The following is a 13,493-nucleotide window of genomic DNA, read 5'->3' on the forward strand; positions in this document are numbered from 1 at the left end:
AGTATACCTTTTTGTTAGTATTTCTCATTCTTAGCCCCCATTCTATTTTTCTTCAGGGAATTCTTTGCCACATTCCAAGGTGTGTGGAAAATGTTTTTCCGAGCCTTTCTGCTGCTTAGGAAATTTTCAACACCTCCTATGAGTCGGCTCTTGGAGGAACACACATCAAGCACGATCGGAAACGTTGTACTGTATCTCCCGCATAATGATTATGGAGTTGGCACTCGAGATCAAGATATCAGAATAGTATATTTTTCTGTTTTCAATTCTCCCTCTCCACAGAGCTCTTCCTAGCCTCGGCTTGTGAGAGTAAGCGCGCCTCCCAGCCAACTAAGAATTTATCGGCCTTTGCAATGGTTGGTTGCAGGTCTGCTGTTCTCAACTTTTGGATTGACAAAGGAAGACCTAATTAGGACATTAGCAGGGATTCCTGTTTGCATTGCAGAGTGTGAATCAGCTGAGACTCTTTCTCCGCTCCCACATAGATGCATATCATTGTGCTCTTACTAAAGTTGATTTGCAGACTTGTTGCCCTAGAAAACTCGTCTAGGCAATGCTTTAGTGGTGTTACATAAGCAATCGAAGCTCGTCAAATAATCAATATAACATTGGCATACTGCAGAGCTGTACGAGGTCTCTGAGGGTACAGATGGTGTCCAGAGCAGGGTTTGCTCTAAGAAGGCGTTGGAGCACATCTGCCGGATGAACAGGTAAGGTAACATAGGATCACCTTGACGTAGCCCTCTCTTACAACCGATCCACCTGCCCAGGACTTCATTGAGAAGGATAGTTGACTTTGAAATCTGCTAGATGTTGATCACCCAATGGATCCAAGTATCGGGAATCCTCTTGCCCTCATAATATCTAGCATCCCATCTTATGGTTTAGGAGGAATTATATGGTGTTTGACAAATTTCTAATTAAATCTTATTGGCATATACTTTTCAGGGAAATATATTGGTTTTGGTTCTAGGCACAACTACAAATGTGTGAAGAGTACAAGAAGCTAAAACATACTGCATATCAAAACTTGGAGTCCACGGCCGTAAATATATTTGCCAACTACGAATGGAGATTTACAAATAGACTTAAATAAATGTTTTCTCCTCAAGTGTTGGTGTTTATTACTTTATATCCTCATGTTTAATACTGCATATTAGTTGTTTTCTGTTAAGCAAAATATGTAATAAGTGTCTGTAGCTTTCTTTAAGCAAAGGTCAGGATTTATTTCATTATGTAAAAATGTACGTAATCTTCTTTCTTTCATTTTTTTTTCAAAAAAAAAAAAAACAGGGAGGCAGAGTTTGTGGTGTTGCAGAAAGTCGCTCGCACACCACAATCCGCAGTGCGTGCTCAGCTGAGAAACAGAGCAAAAAGGCTCCCCCTTTTACCAGCTGTAAGTCATAAGCAGTGCAGGCGGGCACCGGGCAGCGCGAGGAAAACACCTGCATTCATGCAATGGCTGCACACCGGTTGGGTCGGTGAGGGCAGCCTTAGGGCCTTTTCTGATCATGGAGATGAATGCCTATTTAGGAGAATCTCAGAATCTGCACTTCCCTACATCATGTTTAAAGCATGCTATTTACTCTGTTTTGAAATTACTTAAATTTGTATTGTACTTCCTCTAGTTTTTAATATATGGATTTTTAATATATGACGAGTGACTTAATCGCTTGTCTTATTTAAAAACTTTATACAAATATTAAAAAATATAAGTTAGGTTTAAAAGAAACTTTAATGACAAAACAAGTTGCAATAAAATAAATGATGATTTACATAATTTTTAATAGGACGAATGATCAAATTTATGTTCAAAAGTTAACGACGTCATATATTAAAACCGGAGGTAGTACTCTATTAGCTTTTTGAATTTTCTATAAAACAAATCATCATGGTATTTAAGCATTTTCATATGATAAATTTTATGGTGGTCTATTGGTAGTAGAATTAATCTTGTCTTATCTAATGGATCACATCTATTTATATTACCAGTGGAATATTTTTTTTGATAGTACAACTCAAAATAATGGCTTAGATTCCAGTAAAAAAAATAATGTCTTAGATAGCTTCTACTGATAATACTGGCAATGGAAGACTACTACCGGTAGAAACCACTGTCAAAATACACTTCCCTCCTTTGCCCTTCCAGCATCATGACTATTCTCAAATGACTCGTGTTTGCCAATTGCAAGAAAAATCGTTAGCTATAAGATATACTCCCTCCGTCCACAAAGAGACCATTCCTAGCATCCCCAAGAGAAATTAGTGGAAAGTGAGAATTACTAAAATGCCCTTAATCATTGAAAAAAGTTATAAGAGTGATAGGTAGTTAAAGGGTATTGAAGGAATAAGACTTCTCCTTTCACGTGCTGAGGGTAGGTGGGATAGTACTCCGTAGTTACGGTGCAAAAGTCTAAAATGACTTGTTCGTTAGATAGGAAGAAATATTCCCTAAAAGTGGATAGGAAGAAAAATGGCATAAACTACACTAAAAAAGTGGAAAGAGTTAGGTAACGTAAAAAACAACACCTTGAGACCGTTCCAATAATTGTTCAATAAGGTAAACCAAACCAGAAGAGTGTTTTTTTTTCTCTAAAAAGTGAGAGGGAACTTCACAAAACCTCCTAACAGTATTTTGAAATAGGTGAAATAGATATTTCACCGGCTTTAATATATTATCAAAATATATTAAATGTTAGTTTGAATGAAATTAATTTTGTGTTGTAAATGCTATTAAAGTTTTCTATATAATCGATTAAAATTAAAGAAATGTGACTAGAAAAAAAATCAAAAAGCCTTAAAATATGGAACAGATAGTGTACAAAATAAACTACTACTATAATTGGAACTATATTATAATTTTTCACAGATTTTAACATAAATATGTTACTGCCCACAAGTTAAATCACAAGACTTGTGGAGCCTTAATTACCACAACCTGGACATCTGTAACATCCTTTGATTGTCCGACACACTTCACTTCCTTTCCTTGTTCCCTACGTCCAATTCAATCTTAATTTGATCTGTGCTCTCCACTAGAAACCACAAAATCAAAGTGGAGATAAAACATCAAAGACCGGTCAAAAGTCACATCCCCCTTGTTAATCTATTTCCAATTATTGACCTGAAACAATCATCCTTTGTGAATGTCAATGGCTGCGATTATATCTACAAATAATGTGTACTTAATTAACCATGTTCATTTACATATATACTCGATTGAGAAAAGAGTGATTGATCCATAGTTTGTACCAGGGTTCAAAATTTTGTTTTGTGTATTTCTACCAGGGGTACCAATAGGACAGGAATTTCAGAAATTGCGGTAATTTCGGTCCAAAATTTTTGATCAAATTTAAAGAAAATTTGCCAAATTCAAAAAAATGAAAAAAAATCCAAAACATTTGGGAGATAAATTTCGTATAGGAGGGTTGATAGACCCAAAATTTTTAACCATGGTTTGTACTTCACCATTTTGATATAATAGATTCAAAACCTTATATTAAAGTTTAGTTCAGATTTGATCCCAAACCCAAAAATTACAAAACAAATCTCATTGAAAGAACCTTTTCTGTCGACATTGTATTTAATAAAAAGGTATTTGCTAATCCTTCAAAGGTTATCTTCAAGTGCTCCAATTGTCTACCATTTTAGTCCCTTCTGAAGCACGAGGAGTTGTAGGTGTGTTCCTTTATGAAAGTCACAACTTGGAGAGAGTTGCTAAGGGACCTTTTCTTTAACCTTTTATAAATGATGGGTCTATCACCAAATGTGTAATCTTCAATTTACTCCGGCCCATATAACTTTTTTAATCATTTACATGAATTTCATAAAATATTAAATGGGGAAGCCATAGGAAAGGCCTCTAACAGTTTGACATACATACAACTTTTTAAAGGAAAGTTCCAGAGGAATTGAAGCCCCCCAAAAGTTAACCCTATGCCTCATTTGATAGTTAATAGATTCCAAAAAACCAGAAAGGTATGTTCTATAAAAACATATAAACTACCACCTCCGTTTCAGGTTATAAGACTTTATAACATTGCCTACATTCATATAGATGCTAATGAATCTAAGTGCACATATATGTTTAGATTCATTAACATATATATGAATATGGGCAATGCTAGAAAATCTTATAATATGAAACGGAGGAAGTACACAACACAAGTGCACTTAACAAAAAGAACATATAAGATCTACATAAGTTACCTATTCACATGCCTATTGAACAGTAGATGTCTTCATATCTATGTGCTTGACGACACCTCTTGGTTGAATCCTGAGGATTTTCGGTAATGACTTTCAAAATCATCCAACAAATTTGACATTGTGGCAAAAAAAAAAACTTTCTCAATCACCATTTGAATTCGACGATGGGCATTGCATTTTGCATACTCACCCCAATCGATCCCATCTTCTTGCAACATTTTTTGGGGGAAAATATCGTAGGAGAGCATCCTACAATGCATATTATCGACGGGCTATACCCGCCTACGGTATTTATAGAGTATGAGAATCGCTGGGACTAGGTATACGCGAGATTGAGGTAAATGGACGGAAGACATAATTTTTGTACAAGTTCGGACCCCTTAACTAAAAGGTAATAGCCTTACTCCTGTTGACCGAAGCCAGTGTTGCCTTTATATATCAGTATCATACGAGTATAATATTTGGGATGACCTAATCTAGTCTCTGTCGACGTGGTAGCATGGAGCTCTCACACGTAGATGGCTAGTTTAGTCTTCTTCCTCGAATATGAACTAGGCAAGGTTGGAGTTATCTCTAGATTCCTCAGGTTGGCCTTTGTGCCTCCTATGTTGGGTTTGTCTAGATCAGTATTGGCTTGCCCCCCCTCCATCTAGGGGGTCTTGTATTTATGCTCTTGGGTGCCTCCTTATCCAAGTAGAATTATGGAGACAAGTATGTATATGATCCGAGTAGTCTTTGTAGTGCCCGAGTAGAACTTTGTTTTTTCTTCCTTATCTAGAATACTTTCCGTGTACGAGGCATGATTCCATATAAGACTAGTATATGTGGATCCCGCTGAGCCCAACCCAAGACTATTGGTATGACTTATCTATAATATCTCTGCTATTATAAAAATTGAAGTTGTTTTTGCCGGTATTTTGGTACCTCATCCGTATTTGAGTCGGTTTTTAAGTTCATTCGCTTTGGAAATACAAATCCATGTTTGAGTTAGATTTTGAATTCATTAACTTTTAGAAATACAAAAGGAGTCATATAAGAAATATCTTTTTAAAAAAACTCGCATGCTAATTTGAGATGAAAGTCGAACTCCTGATTGCAGCTCATGGTTTTCTAAAAAAATATACGATGAATTTCATCCTAGCTAAATTGTATAATAGTAATAAGATTAAATAGCATTCACCCTGTCATGGTTATGGATAGCACATACCTAATAGTAATCGACTAAGCTCGACGGGGCCCATCATATACCAAGTCTTATATGGAATCATACCTTATATATAGAAGGAGTCCCGGATAAGGAAGGACGAGTAAAGTTCTATGTGGAAACGACAAGGACTACTCGGATCGTATCCATACTTGTCTCTCTAGTTCTACTTGAAAACAAGGGGATATCTATGGGTATAAATACAAGACCCCTAGGAGGAGGGGAGGAGAGAAGACACAAGCCAAGACAAGCCAGACATCAACATCAGAGATTAGCCTAGACATACCCAATTTGGTTCCTGTGGAGGCCGACAAGAGGGATCTAGCGCCATCTCTGATCTAGATGAGTTTATACTCGAGGAGGAAGACTACCCTGTCATCGACTACGTGTTGATGATCCATGCCGCCAAGTAGACGACAGCTAGATATGTTATCCCAATTGTTGTACTTTTGTGATTCAGACGAATAAAGAGCAACACTGGCTTCGGCCAATAGGAGTAGGGCTATGACCTGTCAGATAAGGGGCCTGAACCTGTATAAAAACCCTTGTCTCCATCTCTTTTACCTCAATGTCGTATATACCCTGGTACCAACGATTTTCATACCATGCAAATACCGTAGTCGTGACCTCAAACGTCGACAGTGGTACGCCAGGTAGGGGGATTTTGGTGCTTCAAGGTTTCGACGAGATTGGTTCAAGAGATGGATTCTCCGACAACCTTTGTAAGTGTTTTTATATGCAATATTTGTCCGTTGATCTTATTTTCTTATATCGCCCTATCTTGAAGTCGACCCTATAGTTCTTTTGCACTATTATGAGAGGAAAGAGGATTAACCAGAGATTTGTTGAAACTTAAATCTAATGACTCGTAATAATGGATTCACCTATTTTAATGAAAATCAAGGATCAAATATTTTCTTTTTTTCTCGTATTTTTTTCTAATTTATTATAGTGCCATGTGGCGGTCTAAGAGCGTATTTAGGAGTGTCATGTGTCGACGTAGGAGTGTTCATAGGAAGTTTAATGGAATTTTAGTATATATACTTCCTCCGTTTTATATTATAAGTCGTTTGACTTTTTTTTCTAGTCAAACTATTTTAAGTTTGACCAAATTTATAAAAATTTATAGTAGTATCTTCAACACAAAACAAATATATTATCAAACTATATTCAATGGTAGACTTAATGAAACTAATTTCATATATCATATATCGTTAATTCTTTCTCTAGAATTAGACAAACTTAACAAAGTTAAGCTAGAAAAAATATCAAACGACTTATAATATGAAACAATATCAAACGGTAATATATAGGTAGATAGATAAACTATTTCTAACTGCTTCGTTCATTTTCATCGGCTTATCAGGCATAGCTCGATCAGTTCAATTATCAAGAACAAGAAAGCTTTGGGTTTCCTAAGCTAATGACAACCTACTCAATGGTCAAACTATGAAGATGTCAACAACTGCGCTCATGCCAACCCTAAACCCATCATGTCACCATCTTCTCCCACACACACTTAACTCCATACCTTCCTCCCCTCCAAACAGAGTTACTACACGTGATTAGTAGGTCTTGATGGCCCCCCATCTCTCCGCCGTCCACTCTGACTAGCGAGTACGAAGTTCTTCAGACTCCACTAGCAAGGCTAGCCATTACTTCCCCCTCCTAAAATATAAATATTTTTAAAATAGTGTAAAGTCAAATATTTTTTTCTTTAACTATTAATAACGAAAAAATAAAAAAAATCAATCACGTAAAACTCATGTTACTAGATTTATCATTAAAGAGATTATCATAATACGTAACTCTTTTTATCTAAAACATCTTACTTTTATAGATATTATTAATTAAAATAGTATATATAAGACTATGTTAGAAGTTTAAAAATAATTATATTTTAGGACAGGGAAGGAGTTCATAACTGTGTGAGGGAGGGAGCCCCTTGACCGAAAGCTCAAGTACAGCTGCAAACTCTGCCATTCCCACTGTTCATCCAATGTTGCAGATCCAAACACAAAGCAGCCATCGACTAGTAGAGTAGTTGTCGATCGACCAAGCTAGCACCAACGTGGAGCCAATCGGCAAAAGTCGCCTCGGATCCTGCTGCAATGCCCGGCTTTGCCATCCATCCATCGCACACTGCACGATCGATTCGATTCCGAAGGACCACCACCGTATTCAGAGGAGGAGATCAGTAGATCGATCATCACAGCAATCACATTACACAAGAGAGACTGGAAAAGCTTGCAACCAAGAACCCTACAAACTCTGTCTGAATTATCCATCTCTCTCACACACACTCAAGAAAATACAATGCAAAGTTGCGAAGGCTACAACAATGGCAGTAGCTCACTACTACAGGTTACAGGCAACCAGTGTAGCAGCCACATGCATTTGGCAGCCATGCACCGACCGGCCGCCATAGTAGCAACATGCGCGCGCACACACACAAACTCACTTTGAGCAGGAGAAGGCTTTTGATCAAATCAGAGTTAAGGCCATGGACCATGGTACTTGCAGCTGCTGCAGCAACAGCTTTCTTTGCTCTCTCCTTCGCTTGCATTGAACTGGCAGACGGATTAGACATTACTCCCATCGTTTTTATCTGCAGCTACTGTTCCTAGTAGCACTGTTCTTCAGCTTCTCTCTCTTCTTCTTGACTCCTTCCCGGGAAGTGCAGTGTGAGTGCAATGTGCAGGCTAAAGTGTTTTTTTTTTCTTCCATCCTTGTGTACAGTGATACACTCTCACTCTCACTCTGTCACTGTCTCACACGAGCAGTTTGAGTTTTCTCCTCTCCTTAGGAGAAGCTCGATCAAGCTCCATCGATCTTGATATCCTTTGTGTTTTTTTTGGTGTTTTTGTTTGTTTGATCCTCTCGATCTCACGTGCTGCTGGGATTAATTTAACCAAGCCAATCCAATCCGGGATCGATCAGCGAGCGCACTGCCAAGAACAAATTGTTTGGCAAATGCTGTTGCAACGATCAAAGAAGTGAAAAAAATTTGTAAGGAAATTGGAAGAGAAATGGTGATGACGTGCTCGAGACGACGGACAAAAACCATGCGTGTCCCGGCCGCCGCCGCCGCTCATCGGAGGATGCCTCCCGGCAGCTCCAGCCTCATCCTCTTGCTGCCACAGCTCTCCGCCGCCGGGAAGGAGGCGGCGGTGGCGTCGTATGAACTCGCGGCGTCGGTGGACTCGGAGCACGACGACGACGACGATCTCTTGCCGGTCGTCGTCGTCGTCGACTTGCTCGCCGGCGAAGTTGGCTGGCTCAGCATCGCGCTGTAGCACGCGAACACGTCCTCCTGATCGATCGAACACCAAAACAAGGGAGATTTTGTTAATAATCCATGGAGATGAGCATGAGCATGCAGGTGTTCGACGGCGACCGACCTTGTCGAGGAGGAAAGATGGGGAGAGGCCGCTCATCTTGGACTCCAATGCCTCCCTCGTCAGCGCGCCGTGTGTCGCCGCGAGCACCGCGGCGGCGGCCACCGTGGACGGCCGGTGGTCGAGCACGCTCGCCGCTGCAACCAAAAAAAAAAAAAAAAACAGAGCACACGGATTGGTTCCTCCTCGAACGCATCAATGGATCGATCGATCGATCGATCGATGTGGGTGTCATACCTTCGGCGGCGGAGAAGATGAGGGCGGCGGCGGCGCCCGCGCCGCCGCCGCCGCCGACGTGTCGCCGGAGCCTGGAGGAGAGGCAGGGGAGGTAGTCGAACGGCGTGACGGCGGCCATGCGCCAGTCGAGCGTGGAGAGCACGAGCAGCTCCATGCGGCGGATGCAGACGCAGCTGAACTCGTAGCCGTCGTCGCCGACGCCGGCGCGGAACTCCGACAGCGCCGGCGCCCGGTACTCCTCCATCTTCGCCGCCAGCGACACGCACGCCACCGCCAGCAGCCGCGCCGCCCACGGCATCACCGACCTCTGCACCCCACCCACACCCATGACCCATCAATGGAAGCCATCCAAGAAACAGGGGAAAGAAGCTATAGCTAGCAACCGTTGACCAGCGAGATCAACCCACGTCGATGCATCGCCGGAGGCAGAAGCGGTCGAAGTAGGCGATGGCCAGGTACGCCGTGCGGTGGCAGAATCCGAAGCACCCTCGCGTCTGCAAATGGCAGCGGCGGCGGCGGCGAGATGTCAGGTCAGAGATGCTCTGTTCCATCAAGAAAAACCCAAACCGGAGAAAACGATCATTCACCTCGAGGATCCACTTCACGGTGGCGCGCCGCGCGAGTGCGAACCAGTCCATCGGCGCCGCCGCCGCCGCCGACTCGCCGCCGGCGTCGGAGAAGCAGCACGACGACGACGACGTAGAAGAAGAAGAGGAGCAGAAGCTGCTCTCCTTGGACACGAGATGGTCCATGTACTCCTCCACCTCCTCCTCATCCTCGTCGGCGGCGGCGGCGGCGGCGGCATTGTAAACCAGGAGCAGGTCGGCGCGGCCGTCGCCGGCGAAGCAGCCACCGCCGCCGCCGTCGTCGTCGAGGTCGGTGCTATCCTCCTGGCACATGAGGGAGAAGGAGCACCCGGCCGAGTACTCGTCCTCTGCCTCCATCAAACCCACAACCGTTCGACCCCCTAGCTACTTAGCTAGCGATGACGTACGACCGCCGATGAGCGACTCACCGGCTAGACAGCCATGAGTGCGACCTCTCCCGGCCGGACTCCGGCCGCCGGAGTGGGAGCGGATGGTCGGAGAAGGAAGGAGAGAGCGAGGTGGTGGCAATGGCATCGCCTTTGAGCCGCCGCTATTTAAGTGAGTGTTTCACACTCTCACTCCACTACTCTTCTTTAGTTATCCAAAATATATATATATATTAAAAAAAATACTGTCTCTGTCCCAATATAAATGTAGATGTGGTTTTTCGTGTTCAACGTTTGACCGTCCGTTTTATTTGAAAAATATTGACGATTAGTATTTTTATTGTTATTAGATGATAAAACATGAATAGTACTTTATGGTAACTATTTTAAAAAAAATATATAATTTTTTTAAATAAAATGGATGGTCAAATGTTGGTCATAGAAAATCACAACTACACTTATGAGACAGAGGTAGTGTATCTATTTTTTGTTTTGTCCTTGTGAGCGACCTTGAGCATCTCACTTCGTCAAAATGTGTTGCTCAAGCTTAGCAAAATTTCATACTGTCATTATAACAAGCAAGGTCACTGTTATCTTTTTGATGGTCCATACCGAAAGAAACTAGAGAATTATATGGATTATCATGAAATGGAGGAGCTTCAATATCGGGAGTTGTCACACATTTTACTGTTAGCATATTATGGCGCCTCCTAGTACCTTAGCACTTGAAAGGTATCAGATTGATTTCTTGAATAAGGTGGTATAATCTCTCTGGTAAAAAAAAAAACATATTTGGGGCAAGATTCAGTCAGGCTTTTAATTTTTCAATCATCGGTACTTCTCAAAATTCTTAGTTTAAAAACAAAACAAAATGATATATGTATATATTTTTCTTGAAAAGTACAATTATAACATCATGAACTTATTAGATTTTATAAACTTATTTTAATAGAAAATTTGAAAATTTGATCGAATCCTGCCCGAAATGTCAAATACTATTTATGAATCTCAAAGAGTAGTGGTGTACTTTCTACTGTACGAAATCTTGTACTTCAAATTCTTTGATCTAAAAGCTAGGCTTGACCACTTGTGCGGAACCAGAATTTGGTCGGGTCCAATTCACAAACAGTATCCATGACGTGTCTATCAAAAATTCAGTTTGTATTTCCTAACTGAATTTTTCGGCCATCAAACTGGAAAGAAATGCTTAGCCACACAAAAATCTGCCGCAAGCCTGCAAGTATATGCTTATAGTACTGTGCACGTCAATTTTCACCTAACACTTGTCGAATTTGCCAAGGTGTCAAGACTGAAACACATTCATAGATCAATGGATGCCAAAAAAAAAAATGACACAAAACAAATTCTTGTCCAATTTAATCTTCATCCAGCTGAGCTGAGGCATACACACACACACACACACACACTACATCACCATGACAGAAAAAAAAAATTAACCCAACTCTGGTCTGGTCAAGGCTATTAATTCTAATGCTAAACAGAACGTGATCCAATGCCCCATCTATCAAGAACAAGAGCAGGCAGGCAGGCAGGCACAGGCTTGCAGGCTTTATATAAAAATGGGGGCTTGTTGTTGCAACCTTTGAGAGGGTATTCCCAACCACCTCTTTTGTAGCATTTCATGTCCTTACGCATTTCCTTGATTTCGTCCATGACGCCGAGGTTAAACTTAAACGACGATCTAATTAAGTCCTCTTAATGTGGCCAAGAAATAATGGCTGCATTTCTTGTGCAAGTGTACCTTAGCTTCAGACAAATGCCACTTGACTAACGTGTCATCCGTTGTGGGACCCAGGGATTTGGAGGGGAAAAAAAAATCTACTAGCAGTAGTAGAAAAGAAGTGATGAAAGGTGAGTAGAAGAAAAGGAAACTTTGGGACATAATGCAGACAACACTGGCATCTGGCCTAAAAATATTGCAGAGCATCTGAACATTGTAAATCTCAAAACACATATTGTAGAGTTGGTGTGTGTTCGCTAGCTGTGTCATCTTGGCAAATTGGATTGAACTAATAATATTGGATCAGATCATGGTTAGGTTTGTTCGATTAGAGGCATGCAATTTGGGGGATTTAATTTAGAAAGTAAATTGCATTAATTAGTGGTTTATGAACTTGTGATGAGATAGGTTTAATTTAGTATAGTGTAAAAAGTTGTAAGATACTCAAACTGATGTAATGACGTGTTTAGTGGTGCAAAACATGGTCAAACCCTATAGTGTTTTCAATATAAAGTAAAATATATTGATTTCATGGAAAAGGAAATATTGATATATTGATCTATATACTACTTAAAATATAAGTAGTGGTGGTGTTTATTTCCACACCACCTCTATCACTAACAGCTAGGCCTTACAATCTATACTATTAGACCACCTTTCAACAAATCCTCCACTATTTTATTATTCACTTTCCCCAAATTTCAAAATCACCTACTTATTCAATAAAAAAATCATACAATTACTTAGACTAATTAATTAATTCAATAAGCTAGAAACTCAATTTGTTTTCCGTTATAACGTACGGGCTCTAGGGTAGTTATACAAAATGATGTATTGATTTTGGAGGAAGGATTTTCGTGGCTTAGCTGGAGGAAGGGTTTTCGTGATGTACTGATTAGAGTTCTTTTTGTTATTTCAGTGTCTTTGGTCCTGGAGGATTTGGATGGTTTTTTCCTATCCTTTTCTGTCACCACGGTAGTTAGTGGGGTCACGTAAATATTTAAATCTTATTATTTTTAATGTAATGATACGTAGTTCTCTTGCATATTCTACTTTACTTACATATTTTACTTTTCACTGAGTATGTTTAATGTCGCGTACTATGGTTGCACTTTTGATTTTCTATAATTTCCCATTGAAATTGAACTGTTGAGATCTTTATTCCTAAGAGTTTTGTACAGTAACATTTTTTTAAGTAAGTAAAGCATACGGTCGATTGATTATAATCTCATGATCTGATGTTGCACGGCATCTTGAGGACTCTGACCTAAAATTCTCTCCCATGCATGCCTTATATATGGCCACCTCATATGCACACTTGGTTGGCATCGGAATGATCATGGAAAAGGGCTACTCTGCCACCAAAGGATAGGTTCTGCAATTTGCAAAGGATGGGTGATGAACAATTGTTGCACCAATTCGAGCATGAAGATGAAGATAATAATTAAATGTTTTACGAAAAAAAGTGGTATTAACGTATGATTAATTGAGTTTTAATTATTGTAAATTTAAAAAATAGATTTATCTGATATTTTAGAGCAACTTTCATATCAAAAGTTTTTGTACGAAATGTACAGTTTACCAGTTTAAAAAGCGTGCCATGAGTATCAAATTTTCATCCACTTTTTTCAGTAGGAACAAACGTACGGGTGCATGATATATTACCCATCTCACAAGTTCATTCGCCGCGAAAATACGGAACATGTCAGATGGATGCACATATCAAGCTAA

The 13,493-nt window shown here is 40.2% G+C and overlaps 1 protein-coding gene across 2 annotated transcripts; it reads right to left on the bottom strand.

Moving 5' to 3' along the window:
• Window positions 1–8,259: 8,259 nt before the first annotated feature.
• On the bottom strand, window positions 8,260–10,205 carry LOC127765071 (cyclin-D5-1). Of its 2 annotated transcripts, XM_052289873.1 has the most exons (5): window positions 9,636–10,205; window positions 9,456–9,542; window positions 9,049–9,355; window positions 8,815–8,948; window positions 8,370–8,726 (listed from the first exon to the last, which is right to left on the bottom strand). In XM_052289873.1, the coding sequence occupies exons 1-5, from the start codon at window positions 9,990–9,992 to the stop codon at window positions 8,505–8,507; spliced, it is 1,107 nt and encodes a 368-aa protein (XP_052145833.1). In that variant the 5' UTR covers window positions 9,993–10,205; the 3' UTR covers window positions 8,370–8,504. The 2 variants fall into 2 exon arrangements, with proteins under 2 accessions (XP_052145831.1, XP_052145833.1); XM_052289871.1 differs by having other exon boundaries at window positions 8,260–8,726; window positions 8,815–9,355.
• Window positions 10,206–13,493: the final 3,288 nt, after the last annotated feature.

This window comes from Oryza glaberrima, chromosome 3 (assembly GCF_000147395.1).
Source record: "Oryza glaberrima chromosome 3, OglaRS2, whole genome shotgun sequence".
In the NCBI taxonomy this organism is placed as follows: Eukaryota; Viridiplantae; Streptophyta; class Magnoliopsida; order Poales; family Poaceae; genus Oryza; species Oryza glaberrima.

Bases quoted from the DNA above. Each gene is read 5' to 3' on its own strand.
- LOC127765071 (XM_052289871.1), bottom strand. From the start codon at position 9,992: ATGGAGGCAGAGGACGAGTACTCGGCCGGGTGCTCCTTCTCCCTCATG. The intron at 9,543-9,635 runs GTGAATGATCGT...TGCCATTTGCAG, and splicing joins CCGTGAAGTGGATCCTCGAG to ACGCGAGGGTGCTTCGGATT. The intron at 8,727-8,814 runs GTCGGTCGCCGT...TCGATCGATCAG, and splicing joins CATCTTTCCTCCTCGACAAG to GAGGACGTGTTCGCGTGCTA.